The sequence below is a fragment of the Henckelia pumila genome, unplaced genomic scaffold, assembly GCF_033568475.1.
Source record: "Henckelia pumila isolate YLH828 unplaced genomic scaffold, ASM3356847v2 CTG_380:::fragment_1, whole genome shotgun sequence".
Taxonomy (NCBI): Eukaryota; Viridiplantae; Streptophyta; class Magnoliopsida; order Lamiales; family Gesneriaceae; genus Henckelia; species Henckelia pumila.
The window spans coordinates 72,464-91,720 of NW_027331814.1; the positions used below are offsets into that span (position 1 = coordinate 72,464).

The 19,257-nt window shown below is 32.2% G+C and overlaps 1 protein-coding gene and 1 pseudogene across 1 annotated transcript; both read left to right on the forward strand.

Annotated features, from left to right (window-relative positions):
* Positions 1-10,222: 10,222 nt before the first annotated feature.
* On the forward strand, positions 10,223-14,144 carry LOC140871098 (heat shock 70 kDa protein 4-like; annotated as a pseudogene).
* Positions 14,145-15,111: 967 nt separating this feature from the next.
* On the forward strand, positions 15,112-17,121 carry LOC140871099 (heat shock cognate 70 kDa protein-like). The gene is made up of 2 exons (XM_073273539.1): positions 15,112-15,325; positions 15,398-17,121. The coding sequence occupies exons 1-2, from the start codon at positions 15,112-15,114 to the stop codon at positions 17,044-17,046; spliced, it is 1,863 nt and encodes a 620-aa protein (XP_073129640.1). The 3' UTR covers positions 17,047-17,121.
* The last annotated feature ends 2,136 nt before the right edge of the window (positions 17,122-19,257 follow it).

Genomic DNA, 19,257 nt, shown 5'->3' on the forward strand with positions numbered 1-19,257 from the left:
AAAAAACTTAGTAGGCAATGGATGATCAAAGACATTACCATTCCCATGTTATTTATATAACACAAAGCGTTCCTTCTTCATAAACCAAATAGTGGGATGTTTACATAACATTAATTTGGATCAAACCTTAAAACCATATGCCTTGGAATTAAGTAAGAAACTTTTCCATAAACAAATTAAAGACTTGGTATTTTTGTATGTTCACTTCCACTAACCATAAAATAAAGCTATAGAAATGACTAATGAGCAAGTATGAACAAAATTGATGGAAATATTATTTCAATATGAAAAACATAATAATTCGATATAATATTAAATTAATAATGATTATATCACTAATACCATAAAATAATTTACAACCCTCCATATCAAGACTCCAGAATAGGAAAATCTCTTGCCATGCATTTTAATTTTAGTAACTCTTTTTCTTTTCTTTCTTTAAGCTAAAGTTTGATGATCAAATATTGAACATGAACATTCAACACTTTGGATTATTTGAATATATATATCTGAAATAAAAAACATTCAAATTAGTAAACATATTTTAACTCCTTCAATCAATGTTATACGACATGGTACATATGGAACAAATAGAAGTGATCAATGAAAATTTAACAAAGAAATATCAATCAATATTTACATAATTCAAAAAATAAAAAGAAAAAAAAGTGCTAGGAAATTTATTAAAGCCTCTAATTTATAGAAGATAAATATTTAATTCCAAAAACTTAAAATTTCAAATTTGATTTTCTTCTACTAATATTAGGCACCGTTTGGAAGTCATTATTATTAATCTATGTATAACTTATCTCATTCAATCTCGCGTTCTTCTCGACATATTATTTATCGATCTATTAATTATTAATTTTACATCAATCAAATCATCAATAATTAATCTTACATCAATCAAATCATTTAATTTAAATTACTATCTTACCCCTTATAAATAATATTATTTTGTATTTTATATATTTTTAAAAGGATAAAATAGTAAATTAACTTTTTAATATAATATTTAATTAATCAAATCAAATATACTATAATCAATCAATCAAATCCAATGCTATAATAACTATAATTTCTTATTTATTTTTATTACAATACATTATTTATCCATGTATTATTTATCACATCACTTAAACCAAACGGTACCTTAAGGTTTTGAAGAAACCTTGAGAACAGACGTCTGACGTAGGTCTCCGAGTTTTCCAACATCTTCCCCTCATTTTTAAAATGTGGACACTAAAGTAAATTTATGTAAAACTTTAGATGAAGAAAGAAAATTTATTGTGAAACCTTTTTATTTATAAAAGAAACTGTGAAAAAGTATGATATTACAAATCATGATAAAGGAGAATAATTAGAGGATTGAGATTTATAACATGATTAATCAAAGAAAAATCAACTAACAGTGTGTTTGGATGTCTAAAAAATGAAATTTGGAATTGGATTTGGATTTGGATTTGGATTTTAAAATCCATGGAATTGAAATTTCGTTTTGTGTTTGACAAAAAGTTAAAATATATTTTGGAATTTGATAGTATAAATTTTAGATAAATGATATTTTATAAAAAATTATAAAAAAAACTTAAAATTATAAGTAAAATATATAAATTTATTATTAAAAATAATTTTATTGCTTTATAAACTCAAATCCCGTGAAATCCCGTGAAATCCGACCAATTTTGTCAAGATTTCACTTAACTAATTGAAATCCTATGAAATCCCACCAAATACCAATCCCGTTTTTAAATCCCAAGTTGCCAAACACTAAAACGGTATTTTCAATTCCAAATCCCAACAAATCCCGTCCAATTCACGTGATCCAAACACAGTGTAAATATGTTCCTTAATTGGTGTGTGCTTGGAGGCTCCGACCGATGGTATATTGCTGGAAAGGTGAAGAAGGTGTGGTTGAGGTTGGAAAGGTGAAGAAGGCTCCCACTTCGACCTTAGAAAAGAAGGCTCCCACTTCGATCTTAGAAATTTCCAACCCGTATTCTGATTCATCAATCTCTTCAAGAGCAAGAAGTCCTGCACCAATTATCAATAGCTATCAACATCGAGTTTACAACTTCACATCATTATGCCATGATTATGCTTAACACTCCCTCGTTGCATAAAGAGCTGGATATGCAAGCTATAAAATTCCTTTCATCAAGTTAAACTAACTTTTACTTCAATATCATTGATCCAGAATCTACTTGATGAACGGTTATAACTATAGGAAAACCATGTTCTTATCGCAAAATTTAAGAAGGCGTTGAGTTTGAAAGGAATTTTATAGTATAATAGCCTAGTAATAAATCTTAACAAAATCATTGTTTTTTGACACATTATATCGAACAGTTAACGATCGAATTTTAATTTCAGCAAATGTATATATAAAATAAATTGTAACAATCCTCTCCTGCAGATTAAAATCAACTGCCACTGATAGAACACAGTACTTAAATCATCACCCCCATTCATTAGAAAGAATTAAGCAACCTATTATAATGAACAATCACAATAAAAGGAAAATTCTGAAAACTTACATAAAGATGGATCATTGACACAGCCTTCTCGGCTTCTTGCACAATACTCATATATAACCTGCAAGTCAATAAATGTATCTTATATATGAATTTGAGAGGGACTAAGGTAGTGTTTGGGAGAGCTTCTAAGCACTTCTCAACTTTTCGTTAACAAAATTTTACAAAATTTCAAAAATTTGTTAATGAAAAGCTGAGAAGTGCTTCCTAGAAGCTCTCCCAAACACCGCCTAAGACCTCCATCTGTAAACAAATAGCATGAGAACAACACAATAAAATCTACAAATTATATAAAGCCAAGTCTGGTTAGCGTAAAAAAACTCCAAGATGTTTGGAGATTTACTAATAAAATTTGGAGATTTAATTGGTTATCACCCCTTCAGAAACAAACAAAATTTAAAATTTGAGTTTGAAAAACTCAACCTAGAGAAGGAGGAAGCTTCTTTCTATTCATGAGGGATGAATTCACACCCAATGCCTCATCCACTGTCGTGCACAACTTTTAGGCTGCTTTCTTTGTTGTCCCGCTCTTCTGAAAAAAGGAATGAAGGGAGAAACGTGATACGATAAGCAAGAAAGTTAAGAGATATCTTGGAGAAGAAAAGAAAAATGATAAACGGTTCTCAAAGAATAGCAGCGAGCGACGGTTTTTAATCCAATTTGCAGAGATTATTATTGAGAACAAATAAATACCATACCAACGTACCAAAAAACAATAAGAGGCCCTCAACTTTAATAATAATATATATATATAATATATAATATATAGTAAAAGATAGTAAAAGATATATAATATACAATTCGAATTTTTGAAGTAATGATCTTTCTAATTGCAATTATCTTTAATTATTTTAAAGTATATCCTCGCATCAATCTATGCATGTGTAATGTGTTGTGTTGCAGATTGGTTGGAATCCATGGAAAAAGTCCTTCATATTTTAGTAAATGATCTACTGATCATATCAAAAGTGATAGAAGTAAATCGAAGAATTATAGACCTATAATTTCGAGACTCAATAAAATTGATTATAAGTTACGTTCTTTAACTTATGTTTTAATTTATTTATTAGTTTCAAATTTATTTCACTGTAGATTTGGAATTGCACTTTTGAAAAAATAAATATAAAATTGATAAACGAAAAAGTGAATAGTACATTGATATAGTCGCTACACATGAATCAATTCTCCATATATAGTTTGTAACTAGAGTTAGATAATTTTCGTGTAACATCTTTAATTATATATTTTATCTTTTAGTGTCGTTCATCCTCTAATGAATGATATATATATATATATATATATATATATTATATATATATATATATATATGTTCATCCTCTAATAAATGAATGATATATATATATAGAGGAATTTTTAGCTGTCCAAACATGTTTTTCCATTTGGTCTGCGACCACTAAAATCCGATAGTGGGTTTTAGTGATGCAAAAAATAAAAAAACAAAAACAAAAACAAAAATCACTAAAACCCACTACCGGGTTTTAGTGGTCACGGACCAAGTGAGGAAACATGTTTGGACAGCTGAGCATTTTTCTATATATATATATATATATCATGGGTCTAAAATTCGCTAGGCGCTAGTCGGGTGCCAGACCAGCGCCTAGGCCGCCTAGGCGGGGACTAGGCGGCGCTAGGCGGATTCCACGATTTCAACGTAATAAATGAAATATTATAATTCCAACACAATAATATCAAATTTAAAATGAGTTCAATATTTGAAGAAATAGCAGACACCAATTCTTTCTTCAAATATGGCACTCAAAATGTGGGCTCTTCATTTTCTTCAGCCTTTTAATTCGCGAGATGCTTTGGTTACTCAATCATGCAGACAATGAAGATGAATTTTGATGCTAGGGCAAGCCAACGAATCGATATTCTTGTCGTACATCAGTTTAGGGCTTATAAAACTTAAGCCAAAAAAAAAAATTACATTTCAGATTTTTTTTTTTGTAATTTGGGCTTTGATTTTAAAAGCCCAAATTAAAAGAAAATTATGAAAATCCTACCCTATATCCGCCTAGGCTCGCCTAGGACCGCCTAGGGCCTCCTAGGTGCCAAGGCCGCCTAGGCCGACCGATTAGCATGTTTTTGGTGCGGCCGCCTAGGCGCTAGCCCGTGTTTTGGAACACTTCTATATATATATATATATATATATATATATATATATATATATATATATGTATGTATGTATGTATGTATGTATATAGATGCTCTTATTATTCAAGTCCAAAATCAACAATAAAGAGTACCACCTATCTAATTTTATAAAGGAATGCATTTCATCTTGTATATTAAGTTTATTAAGGAATGTGTTTCATCTTGTATATTAATAGTTTCAGTTATTTATTTTATTGTATTTCTAATGTATCAAAAATTTTGACATCATCTCAATTGTGTCATAACTCAGATATTTCAAAAAATAAAACATCATAAACATGAGTATATTAATCACTCAAAATTAAGATCAACTCATATGTGACTATCATTGATTAGTATTGAATTATATATGTGATGACGGAATTTATTAGAAATTCAAAATAGTCGCATCTAGTTCTATTTTATTAAATTATATAAAACATCCTCGTTCAAATAATTTCATTATTAACAATTCGAATAAGATTGTTTTATTCAGAATATAATCAACATCTCTAATAATTTTAAATTACCTAATTTTAATTTTTAATTACGAACATATTTATATTATTATAATTATAATTTAAATATTATCCTCCTGTGTATAACATTTATTTAAAATATTTAAAATCACATAATGATAATCTTGGGATTTTTTTGTATTTAACAGGAAGAGATACGTGCGATGCACGTAGCAATCATTGTGATGTGATCTTCATCAATCATTTGTATTTTCATATCTTTATTATTTGATTCTTTTGTTAAACGACCTTTTTTTTATGCTGAAAACCTTTCTTTGTAATAGTAGCAAAATCAGGTCCTTAAACAAATTAAGTTTTTATGAAAAAATATTTCACAATATTTACTAGTAAACAAAACAAAAAATTAGGTGAAAATTAATTTTTGTTGAAAAGCTAATTTCACTTCACCTACAAGAAAATAAAACAATGAATTTTGGAATTTTAATATTCTTGTATAAAGATTTTAATGGAAAATTCTATCAATTCATCTATCTACAATCATATAAAAACTAAAAACTTTTGGAATTTCAATCTCTTGAAAATTGGATCCTTATTTAATATACACGTAGTTTGACAATTTTGACCATATAATAATAAGTAATGTTATAAAAACATCATTAATTATCAAATCTAATATATATATATATATATATATATATATATATATATATAAAAGCATGAATCTACAACCTAATTGTGTATTTATATATGTCCCCTTCATATTGTTCATTTGAACATTTTTATCCTTCCGATACTATATTATATTAGAATTAGATAGATACATTAATAAATCCCGATGATACATTAAAGATTAATAAATATCGTTTTTGCATTAATGATTAATAGATGATATTTACTATGGTTGGTTACTTATTGACTATTGTATATCTTTTAGAATTTCATGTTTAAATAAAATTCAAATGTTTTTCACATCGAGATATATATGTTATTATATTTAGTTGTAATTTATCATTTTACTTTTATATTTTTAATTTAAATTTCAAACATATTATATATTAATATTCTTTATTATATGAAATTTTTTTAAATTTAACTTTAATAAGTCAAATTTAACTTATGTACGTCCCTTGATACTCTTCTTGATTCGTGTATGTTTTTTTTTAATTCTGTTTGATTCTTCGGTAGTGTTTGCAACCTTTAAAAATAAGTGATTATGGAGATTCTCTTAACAAAGGCTTGAATAAGTCAAATTTAATTTCATGCTGATTTTGTAGCCAGCTTGTTTAAGGGATCAAAGGCTTGAACAAGAGTAGCTTGAAGCATAACTTGAAGTAACAAGATTTTGGGCAAGTTGATGCAACGAGACTAGCTAAGAGCAAGCTAGAATAGATCTTAATCATTTCTTTTAACATCAGCTTCATCATCACCTTCAAAACCAGAAATTTGGAGCTTAGTCAAGGTAAGAAACTACGCTAAGTTATGGTTATGATCTTGACTTACATATGCTTGAAGATCTAGACAAGGTAAATCACTAAAGTTGGTTTTGATGCAAGCTAGAATACAAGTTGAGTTGAGCTTGGATTTGGTCTTCCTTGGAACATTAAAGTGCTCGGACAGCATCACTACACCAAGAGAAATTTTTCTTTGGTAAAGATCTCAAAACACCTCTAATCATGTATAAATATACATAGGTAAATGAGGTTAAAGATTTATCAAAGTTAACTTGGTAAACTCATGATTTGAAGGTGTTTGCTTAACTTAAAACTATCAAGCTTGGGATCAAGCTCACACCATCATGTAATATGATTAAAAACAAGTGAAACGCACTTGATTTAACCCACTAAGGGGTCGGCCACCCTCCCCTAGAGGAGCCATGGGTTCGACCATGGGGTTAAGAGGTGAGCCATGGTGTGTTTTCAACTTGTATTGGATAATTGTGACTCCTATAACTTATTAACATCAAATCTCATGGATTAGTGTGTTTAAGCACACAAATTACGAGGTCTTGATGATGGACACCCTACTGGATTTTGCATGACTAGTGGACTAAGATAATTTAAGACAAAAGTTAAAATATGGCTTAGTTTTGCTCAAGTTTGAGTCCTTGATGTCATGCATGGCTAAGTGTGGTTAATTGTAATTTTGCATGTTGTTCCTCACTAATAAGGGGGCTGACCAGAAGGTGTAACTAGGGTGAGAAGTATCTTTTCAAATTTTAGATCAAAATTTGAAAGCTTAGAGTGATCCGGGAGTTTAGGCGGATTAATTGGCTCGGTCGGTGAAATCGGTGGCGATTTCGATTTAAGGTACGAAAGTACTCTTCGAGATAACCAAAATGAGTATGCATTTATTATGTGTTTTTCATGATTATATGTTTTATTTGGCATAATATATTTGCATGTATCGTAAAGATATTATGCCGCATATTGAGCTTGTATATTTGAATAACTAGTATTAGAAGGTTAATCCTACTTGTTGTGGAAGGTTGGATACGTGGACTCGTATCAAGGTCACCATTATTCCAGTGTAGGATATATGAGTCATCTCCTGGTGCGACGACACAGAGTGCTATATACCTTGGGCCTGGTCTTTGATCAGAACTTGAATTCTCGACCTTCGTGTCTTGGTACCCGATCATTTGCATTCATGCATATATATATATATATATATATATATATATATATATATATATTATGTCGCATATTGAGCTTGTATCTTTGAATAACTAGTATTAGAAGGTTAATCCTACTTGTCGTGGAAGGTTGGATACGTGGGTTTGTATCAAGGTCACCATTATTCCACTGTAGGATATATGAGTCATCTCCTGGTGCGACGTCACAGAGTGCTATATACCTTGGGCCTGGTCTTTGATCAGAACTTGAATTCTCGACCTTCGTGTCTTGGTACCCGATCATTTGCATTCATGCATATATGTATATATCTATATCTATATATATATATATATATAATTTTTGTAAACTCATACTCTCGTGCTGAGCGTTATATGCTCACGTCTCGTATTATTTTTGGGACACCCTATTCCATGGGGCAGTTTGCAATTGGACGAGGCAAATGGCTCCGGCAGGGTTTAAACTTCATGTTTGCAGCAATAGAGTATTGTTCCTGTTTATGCTTTATCATATATTTTAAATAAAATTTGTTATCAGACACATTTCGATTTGGTTGTATAATCTAAGTATTTACAGATTTCTTTCCTTGCATTGTAACTGTTTTATGAATTCCGCTGTTTAATTTTGATAATCATTTAATTAAGTTAAATGCATGCGTAAGCTCTTGATTAGTAAGCGATCACGGGAGCAGATCGCTACATTTATTGTATCAAAACATGCATTGAATTTGGGATTTATTAAACAATTTGGGATAATCTCTGTTGTTTTTGTCAGATGGCACACTACGACGAGAGTCACGGTAGTGGAGGAGGACGCTCGGGAGACAATGACGATCATGGACATTGTCGAGGCCATCATCATCGTGAGGATCGTAGGAAATTCCGTATAAACAAGTCCCTACAGATAGGTCCTAAGCCATTGGTTGGAGGGGAGTCTCCAGAGGATGCTGAAAATTGGTTGAAAAGAATGGAGAACTGTTTCAAGGAGTTAAAGTGTACAGAAGAGCAAAATATGAACACAGTCGATTTCCTTGTGAAAGGAAGTGCACGAAAGTGGTGGGAGTCCACATCTGCAGTTTTTATTGTTGAGCGAAGTGTCGCTACAGATGCATTGGTTATAAGAACCGTGGTAGCCAATTATGAAGTAGCTCGAGTATTTGTGGATTCGCGTAGCTCAGTCAATTTCATCTTTCAAGATTCTTTTTTGCAGATGGAGTTGGGTGATTACAAGTTAGAGCCTTGGAAACAGCGATGTTTGGCTTTGCAGGGCACACGGTGTATCCCAAGGGTCAAATTGTGTTACGTACCTCTTACGTTGGGAATGGGAGAATGGCTACAGACTAGGATGACACCGTTTACAGTAGTGGAGGCTCCTTCATCTTACAATGTCATTTTGGGTAGACCATCCATGAATGCTTTCAAAGTCATTATGAAGTATCCGGTTGGAAGGCGAGTTGGAGAAGTTAGATGGGATCAACTGTAGTACCTAAAATCCAATTTACTAAATTACATGCATTAAATTTAATAAATATTAGGATTATTATTTTTAAGTTTAATTGATTAAATTCTTTACGTGAGTTACGTGTCAATAAAATATTTCATTATTTATTCAAATGATTTTGTTTTACTAACTATTTAATTAATATTTTTAATTGTTAAAATGATTTTTATTGCGCAATTTAATTGTTTTAATATTTTAAAGGTTTAAGCTTTGCATATTTAGGCCCCGTTTGGATTTGGTAGACATTTTTTTAAAAAGCACTTTTTTAAGCTATAATTTTTTGCTTTTGAAAAAGCTCTAATTTGGACTTAAAAAAGTGCTTATTTAAGCACTTTTTTGGTCAACCAAACAATTTATTAAATGAAAAGCACTTAAAAAAGTGCTTTTTTTGTCTGGCTTTTGAAACCAAACGGGGCCTTAAATGATTTTTTTTAAATTGTTTAGTTTATTTTTTTTAAATGATTTTAATTGTTTAGTTTAGTTATTTAAATATTTTTGAGTGTCCAAATTATTTATTAAATAGCTTAATTTTAGCGGTTAATTATTTTAAATTATTTTAAATATCTAGCTTATTTATTTAAATCCTTTTTAATTGTCCAAATTATTTTAAAGGTTTTATTTCTGCTTGTGTATTTATTTAAAATGCTTTTAAACGTTTCTTTAGTATGTTTAAATTATTTTAATCGATCTGCTTGTTATTTAAATATTTTACTCGTCGCCGTGACATCAGAATATTTAAAGTGTTTAAATTCTTGAATTTTCAAGCTTGTATTTTTATTTAGTGCAATTTAATTTGTAGTCCTAAGTTACTAAATTTTAGTAGCACTTTTTAAAAGTGTGTAGCACTTTTCTATCTCCTACACACACAATTTTAATATATAACCCTAATCCCTAAAATAACACACACACTCACGCCTAATTCACACACACTAAAACTCACGCACACAACACAGCTTCGACTTCCCTGTTCTTCAAGAGAGTGAGCTCGGTTCTTCGATTCTTTTCCTGGAGCTTTCAAGTATCGATTCTTCTCCAGAAAACCGTTCCAGGTCCAGCTAGAAGTGTAGCTCGTGTTCGTTTTCCTCGATTTTCCAGATTGTCTTCTCGGCCTAGCTCTCGGCCGCCATTTCGAGATTTCTGGGTTCATCGGTTCTTTCTTGTTCTAACTAGGCAAGATTATGGAATTCATTCGTATGCTTTATAGAATATATTAGTTGTGTTGATTGGCATTTTGTTGTTGTATCTCACGGCTGAAATTTTTTTTCAAAATTTGGTTTTAGTTCACTAGCTTTTAATTTTTAGTAATTTTGATTCACTTGCACACGTGTTAGTTAAACATTGACATACGTCATGTTTTATTAACATTGAAAAGTTAATAGACTAAAAAATATTTTTCCTACATATTTTCAGCATGCATCGTTTGTGCATAATTTACTGGTCAATATTAAAGCACGGCCTATATTATTTTAAGGATAAAGAGGTTTGCTATGTTTAACATAAATACAATTTTCACTCTATATTTTGCTCTACAGAGATCTAACAACATTAATTTAGCAGATTAATCTATACGTGTGTTGACTAATTACATATTTTTCATGGGCTCTTCGGATTTGGTTGGCTCAAGAATATTGAAAAACATATTTTTCATTGGCTTTTCGGATTTTGTAGGCACAGAACCTGTATTATTTATCAAAGTTGATTTAAAATAAATAAATAAATAAATAAAAGTCAATATCTAAAATATATGCATCAATTTTAAAGTCAACTTGGAATCCTTATCAACATAGGCCAGCATAATTTTTAATAATTAAAAAAACAAACTGAAATGACTCCGACTAGATTTTTTAAAATGATTTATTGTATACGATATCCTTGTGAAATCCCACTATTGTTAAAAATGTTTTCTTCGAAACAAAAATGATTTATTACATATGCTTCTAAATTTTTCGCACACGTACTCTTGTTTCTATATGTTTTTAGAGGTACGGCGTAAAAGTGCTCAAGATTCCAAAAGATAACGTACGTCATGATTAATTAACCCAAAATTTAATTAGTGTGAAGATTCATTGACGTCGATGCTTTTATGACTTTTTTTCTTCTATTCGAAATTTACTGAAAATTAATATTTTTTCCGAGTAGTTTTTATCATCATACATGTTTTGGTCATGCTCTACCACTTTCATGAGACATATCTATTTATCTATTTGGTATGTCATTTTTCACCAAAAATCACATCCCGATTCTACCCCGTTTTGTCCATTTTTTTTCAACTTCTTCTCTCAATAACATATTCCATCTTTTTTTTTTTCTAATCAATTTGTATCATTTTTCTTTCTGTGATAATATAATTTAAACTTATATATCTCATATATCAATTTGATTATATTAGAATTTTAAATTTATATTATCTTCTCAATAATAAATTTTTTACTACTAAATAATACATTATTTAAAAACACATAAAATATTTATATATTATATGGAACAGTCAGTTACCAAGTCTTTTGTTCTTAGCTTGTAGTTTCCGTTAATTTTCTCGCCATATTCTACGTTCTTTCATTGAGCTTTTGGCAGCACCGCAGAGGATTAACCATGGCTGGAAAAAGTCTGTAAGGACCCGCGATTGGAATTGATTTGGGCACCACTTATTCATGTGCAGCGGTGTGGCAGCTAGCATGATCGTGCTGAGATCATACCGAATGATGAGGGCAACCGTATTACGCCTTTCTTATGTAGCTTTCAATGACACCGAACGTCTCATCGGCGGGGCCGCGAAGAATCTTGTCTCCATGAACCCAACCAGCACCATTTTCGGTGAGAGAATATTATTATTCCCGGTTTCTATGTATCTTCATAAATACGTACGAATATTAATTAGTATATGGTTTTGGATCGATTCCTAGATGTTAAGAGATTGATTGATCGGAGATTCAGCGACCCTTCGGTCCAGAGTGATAAGGAACACTGGCCTTTTAAGGTCGTTTCTGGCCCAGCTGATAAACCCATGATTGTTGCAAATTACAAAGGTGAAAAACAATTTTCTGCTGAAGAGATCTCTGCGATGGTTCTCACCAAGATATATAAAAGAAGCCGCAGAAAGTTTTCTGGGGTTAACAGTGAAAAATGCAGTTATTACCGTGCCTGCCTACTTCAATGATTCCCAAAGGCAAGCAACCAAGGATGCTGGAACCATTTCCGGGCTTAATGTCTTGCGTATGATTGTCGAACCAACCGCTGCAGCCATTTCGACAAAAAGTTCACCTCCTCTAAAGAAAAGAAGAATGTGCTCATTTTCGACCTCGGAGGTGGAACCTTTGATGTGTCACTTCTCACTATGGAGAATAGTGTGTTTAAGGTTAAGGCGATTGCCGGCGACACCCACCTTGGAGGTGAGGATTTCGACAACAGGATGGTTAACCACTATGTTCGAGAGTTCAACAGACGGAACAAAACAGATATATATAAGTAAAGAAACCCGTGTATTGAGGAGGTTTAGGACATCTTGTGAAGAGGAACCTATCTTCCGCGAAGCAAGTAACCATCGGGATCGATTCTTTGTATGATGGCATCAACTTTGAGATCAAGATAAGTCGTGCGAAATTTGAAGAAATCAACATGGATTTGTTCAAGAAATGCATTGAACATGTTGATCATGACAAGTGTTAGGATGATGCCAAGATGGACAAGACTAGCATCCATGATGTGGTGCTTGTTGGCGGGTCCACCAAGATCCCGAAAATCCAGCAAATGCTACAACATTTCTTTAATGGCAAGGAGTTGTGCAAGAGTATTCATCCTGATGAGGCCGTTGCTTCGGGGGCAGCGATTCAAGCCGCGATTTTAATGGGCCAAGGCAATGCAGAGGTTCAAGACATATTGTTGTGTGAGGTCACACCTTTATCCCTAGGCGTCCAAATTCAAGGAGGTGACATGAGTGTAATAATACCAAGAAACAGTGTGATTCCTACCAAGAAGGAGAAAAGATTCGAGACGTGTTCGGACAACCAGAGCAGCGCGCTGATCCAAGTGTTCGAGGGGGAAAGGGCAATTAGAACAGTCGATAACAATTTGTTGGGTAAATTTGAGCTCACCGACATGCATTCCGCCTGGGCGTACCTAAAATATCCATTTGCTTCGATAACCATGCAAATGGGATCTTGAATGAACAAACGTCCAAGAACAAAAACAACATGACAAGAGGAAGATTGAGGTTGCTGTTGAGCAGACTGATGAGTGGCTCGAAAGCAACGAACTCGCTGGCGAAGACGAGTTTATGGGAAAACAGGAAGAGCTAGAGAGCACATTCGACTCAATCTGTTAGGTTATAAACCCATGAGGTGTACATTCCAATAGGCAAGCCTTTTTGGTGGGATTGCCTCAAGGGTTTATAACCAATTTATAACCAACTCTTTATTAGTTTAGTATTTCAATGTGGGATATTGTAACATTGCCGACCCCTTGAGAAGCCGACGTCCGCGGCGGCCTACTCTAGATGGCTTTCACTCACATTTCTTTTTGGTGGTAGCCCTTTCTTAGGTCGCCCCTTTCGCACGGCGGCCCACTCTAGACGACTTTCACCCACCTTCCTTTTTGGTGGTAGCCCTTTCCTAGGTCGCTCCTTCCGCTACGCTGACTCTCAACGAGAGCACCAAATGTTAGGTTATAAACCAATGAGGTGTCCATTCCAAAAAGCTTGCCTATTGGGTGGGGTTGCCTCAAGGGTTTATAACCAACTCTTTATTAGTTTAATATTTCAATGTGGGATATTGTAACACAATCTTTGCAAATATGTATTCCAATGGTATTAACCCTAGGTTGGACGAAGACGTTGATTGAGGGTCATGTTATTTATTATGATATATGCCATGATTTTATTCTATGAATGGGAATATATTAATCGATTGCAACTGTGATGGGATGTAACGGTACGAATGTGTTGTATCATAAAATTCAAAAATACAATATAATGTGATATATGTTACATTATATAATAAAGGGTTGAACAGTCTCATGAATATATATCTATGCATGAGATCTTGTTTATATATAGAGTAAAAACTTATATTTTTTATTTTAAAAAACAATATTTTTTCATGTACTCAAATAGAAAATCCGTCTTACAAAATTAAACATAGATTATAAAATAATTATTGAGGGTCATGAAAAAATTGTATTTAGAAAAAAAAAATTGTGTGGGAGGATTAGAAATACGTACGCTCCCACGTTGTTAACTAACTCTCAAGGACTATAGACCAGACCTAATTTCTATTTTTCAGCAAGTATGTTTTTTTCTTGTTTGCTTTTTTTTAATTTTTTATTATGTACATTAATTTTTTGGTGTAGAAATTTTGATTATGTAGTACATTAATCAATGAATTTTTATTAATATTGTTTGTGTGTGTCAAATTATAATCAATTTTTAGTGGAATTTAAATGAAAATGCAAAATATATGAAGACTAAAATTGTTGTTATCACTGTGAAATTTCACGGCATTGAAGTTATATTTTACAAAAGTCTTTTCAAGTTGTAACCGATTAAATTAACATTTAATTTCATCAAATTAATCAAATATTTGTAATTTATTCATGAATAATTATAACAATGTCAACTTCGAGAATAAATAAAATATATAAGCGTGTTAGAGAGTATATGGATTTATATATCATATGTTTGTTTTGGTTATGCTCTACCATTTCCACAAGACAGCACATTCCCACATTATTTTAAACCCCTTGACTAATATCAATCTGTAATTTGCGTAAACTATTAATCTTATCGCCCATTCAGCGAGCTATTCACAACGTAGATTAACCATGTCTGGAAAAGGCCAAGGACCTGCTATTGGAATCGATTTGGGAACCACTTATTCATGCGTAGCCGTGTGGCGCCATGATCGTGCTGAGAGCATACCCAACGATCAGGGCAACCGCACAACTCCTTCTTACGTGGCTTTCAATGACATTGAACGTCTCATCGGCGATGCTGCCAAGAATCTCGCTGCTCGGAACCCAACCAACACTGTTTTTGGTGAGACTAATGAACTCAGTTGGTATAATCTCTTCACGATCCATTTACTCTATTGTTAATTTGATTCTGCAGATGCAAAGAGATTGATTGGTCGGAGATTTAGCGACCCTTTGGTCCAAAGCGATGAGAAGCTCTGGCCTTTCAAGCTCATCTCTGGCCCTAATGATAAACCCTTGATCGTGGTTAAATACGACGACCAGGAGAAAAAGTTTGCTGCCGAGGAGATTTCCTCCATGGTCCTCACAAAGATGAAAGAAACCGCGGAAGCTTTTCTTGGATTAACAGTGAAAGACGCAGTTATTACAGTGCCTGCCTATTTCAATGATTCCCAAAGGCAAGCAACCAAGGATGCTGGAACCATTGCTGGGCTTAATGTCTTGCGTATCGTTGTCGAGCCAACTGCTGCAGCCGTCGCGTATGGTCTCGACAAAATGGTTGGCTTCTCCAGTACTGGAAAGAAAAATGTGCTTATTTTCGACCTTGGCGGTGGCACCTTCGATGTGTCACTTCTCACTATGGATAATAGTATGATTAAGGTCAAGGCCATCGCTGGTGACACTCATCTTGGTGGCGAGGATTTCGACAATAGGATGGTTAACCATTGTGTTCAAGAGTTCAAAAGAAAGCACAAGAAGGATATAAGTGACAACCCCCGAGCATTGACGAGGTTGAGAACTTCATGTGAGAAGGCCAAGAGGAATTTATCTTCGGTGACAGAAACAACTATTGGAATTGATTGTTTGTACGACGGAATCGATTTCGACTGTAAAATAACTTGTGCGAAATTCCATGAACTCAACATGGATTTGTTTCAGAAATGCATTGAACATGTAGAAAAGTGTTTGGATGATGCCAAGATGGACAAGAAAAGAGTTCACGACGTGGTGCTTGTTGGCGGATCTACTAGAATCCCAAAGGTTCAGCAAATGCTACAAGATTTCTTTGACGGCAAGGAGTTGTGCAAAAGCATTCATCCTGACGAGGCCGTCGCTTCTGGTGCAGCGATTCAAGCAGCAATTTTATCTGGCCAGGCTAATGCAGCTGTTCAAGATATAATGTTATGCGAAGTCACGCCTTTGTCCCTAGGAGTGCATGTCCAAGGAGGCTCTATGTGTGTAATAATACCAAGAAACACTACTATTCCTACGAAGATGGAGAAAATATTCGAGACATGTTCTTACAAAAAAAGCTCGGCTTTGATTCAAGTGTTCGAGGGAGAAAGGGCCAGAACCATTGATAACAATTTGTTGGGCAAATTTGAGCTCACCGGCATTCCACCTGCTTCGAGGGGCGTACGTAAACTGGTTGTAAGCTTTAGCATCGACGCTAATGGGATCTTGAACATTTCCACCGAAGATCAAACGAGTGGGAATAAAAACAGCATGACGATCATCAATGACAAAGGCAGGTTGACCACCGAAGAGATCGCTAGAATGCTGAGAGAAGCCGAGATTTTTAAGGCCCAAGACAAGAAACATAGGAGGAGAGTTGAGGCCAAGAATGCTCTGGAAAATTATGTCTACGAGATAAGAAGTAAAATGCAAAATGACATGAACTTTGCTGTAGATTTGACATACTCAGACAGGAGGAAGCTTAAAGTTGCCATTGAGATGGCTACCTTGTGGTTGGAAAGCAACGAACTTGCAAGTGAAAATCAATTTAAGGACAAAATAAAAGAAGTAGGGAGCATTTGTGACCCCATCATTGCTAGGATGTCCTAAGTTTGATGAAGTTTGTTAAGGTTTCTTATCCCGTAGAATTTTATCTATTTTGTGGATTGGTTTGAGTTTACTACTCTTTTGTAAATGTTATGTGATGTATCGATATGATGATCTAACTTCTAATTTTTTCTGTTCAATATACTATGTACCCATTTGAAATCGAAGATTTGTTAAAATACTCGTGAAAAAGAAAATGTCTATAAACTCTTTGTCTTTTCAAATCTTGAGCAAATACTTCCACATGTTTTCAAATTTTGAACATACACTCCCTTTGTCCTAATTGTTTTTAGGAGTGTGTGCTCAAAATTTGAAAACAATGAAAGCTTACAATTATAAGGGTTTTCAGCAATCTCGTGATTTTATAGGGATGGTGTATGCAATTAACTCTTTTCTAGCTACGGATGAGATTTGCTACAATATTAATCGGTCTGAACTTGTGACATTGGTGATAGATGGACCAGTGTTTTTATAATCGAACCGATAAACTCTTAAAAAACTGGTTCCACCAGACGGTTCCACCGGAATACAATTAAATTATATAAAATAACAATATGACACCGTAATTGGTATATTTTAAATTTTAAAATCTTAAATTCCTATATTTATAATATAAATATATATTTACTAAATTTTAAAATCTAAACAACAACATATATATAATAAAAATAACAAATATAATTATATATATATATTTAAAAAATAAATCAAAGTAAAACTCAAATATACTAAAATAGTACTTTTAGAAAATAATTTTTTTTGAGAAGAGATCAAAGGAAATAATTAAATTACAAAAATTAAAAAATGGAAATGTAGAATTGATTTTGGTTTGCTTTAACAATCATGACGTTGACATAGAACTATTTATGGAAAGTAATTTTTTTCATGCGTGTAGTACATCAACCAATCGGCCAATCACTCCCAAATATATTAATTTGAAATTAAATTTTAAAATACGTGAACCGATCAAACCAGTTTTATATCGCTTCAAAGCCAGTTCAACCGGTTTTTGAGAAAATTTGACCCGTTCCAAACGGTTTAACCGTAAAAACGGTTTATGAGTTAGTCTGGGCCGAACCTGTGACTAGTTTTCGGTCGAACCAGTCGATCAGGTCCGGTTTAAAAACTTGGAGATCGACTGACTATAAGTCATCAGTGGATATTTAACTTTTAATCACATATGTTATAACTTAAAATTTCAAAGGTATTCACATTAAAATGTGATTTATGATGGTGTTTTAATTACCTATTCATATATATAAAGAATCTCCCTCTTAGACATCATCTTTTCATTTTTCGAAATTGCCCTTATGTGATATAAATATTACACATTTATTTTATTTGTTTTTTTTTTTGAAATTTTGATATTTCAAATTTTCATATTTTCTCAACTAAACATATAAGAAAAATTGATAAATAATTTTTAAATTTATTTTTATATTATTTTATAATCTCTCCATATATATAAAAAATCTTTTCCTTAGACACCATCTTTTCATTGCCGAAATTGCTCTTATGTAATATAAATATTACACTTTTTTTTTTAATTTCGATGTTTCAAATATTCATATTTTTTTCAACTAAACATTATATATAAGATAATATGATAAATAAATTTTATATTATTTTATAAATGAGAAAAAATAAATTTAAATATTATCGAAAAAATAGTATTTATACATAACAGACAATATTAAATATATTATATGATTTTATATACACACAACGCGTATGTGCGATTATGAGTATGTTATAATTGAGAGATGCAAGATTTCACTTGTTGGGAGAGTATTAAACTGAATGGAATACATATTTTTTAAAATAAAAAAAATCATTTATTTTCATTTCTGAAAATTATGGTTTTCAACTTTGATTTTAATATGGTATGATTTGAGATTTAGCTTTAGGGTACGTTTTGGCATATACTTTAAAAATATTTTTAGTATCTTATAAGTGAATAAAAAAGCATTAAATATGTATTTTGGAGAATATTTTTTTAAAATGTTTTTGAAATATATTTTTTAAAAATTATTATCCAATTATAGTTTTTAAAAACAATTGAGTTTCTTTTTAATTAGATTTTTATACAATAGAAGATAATAATGGAAATCAAAACACATTAATTTTGAAATATTAAAATATTTTTATATAGAATAGTTGTTTAAACACATATTTATTCTTGAAACAACTTTTAAACAACGTATACACATTTTT

Excerpts from the sequence above, each read along its gene's own strand:
- LOC140871099 (XM_073273539.1), top strand. The coding sequence starts at position 15,112 with ATGTCTGGAAAAGGCCAAGGACCTGCTATTGGAATCGATTTGGGAACC. Across the intron at positions 15,326-15,397 it reads CCCAACCAACACTGTTTTTG|ATGCAAAGAGATTGATTGGT; the intron begins GTGAGACTAATG and ends TTGATTCTGCAG.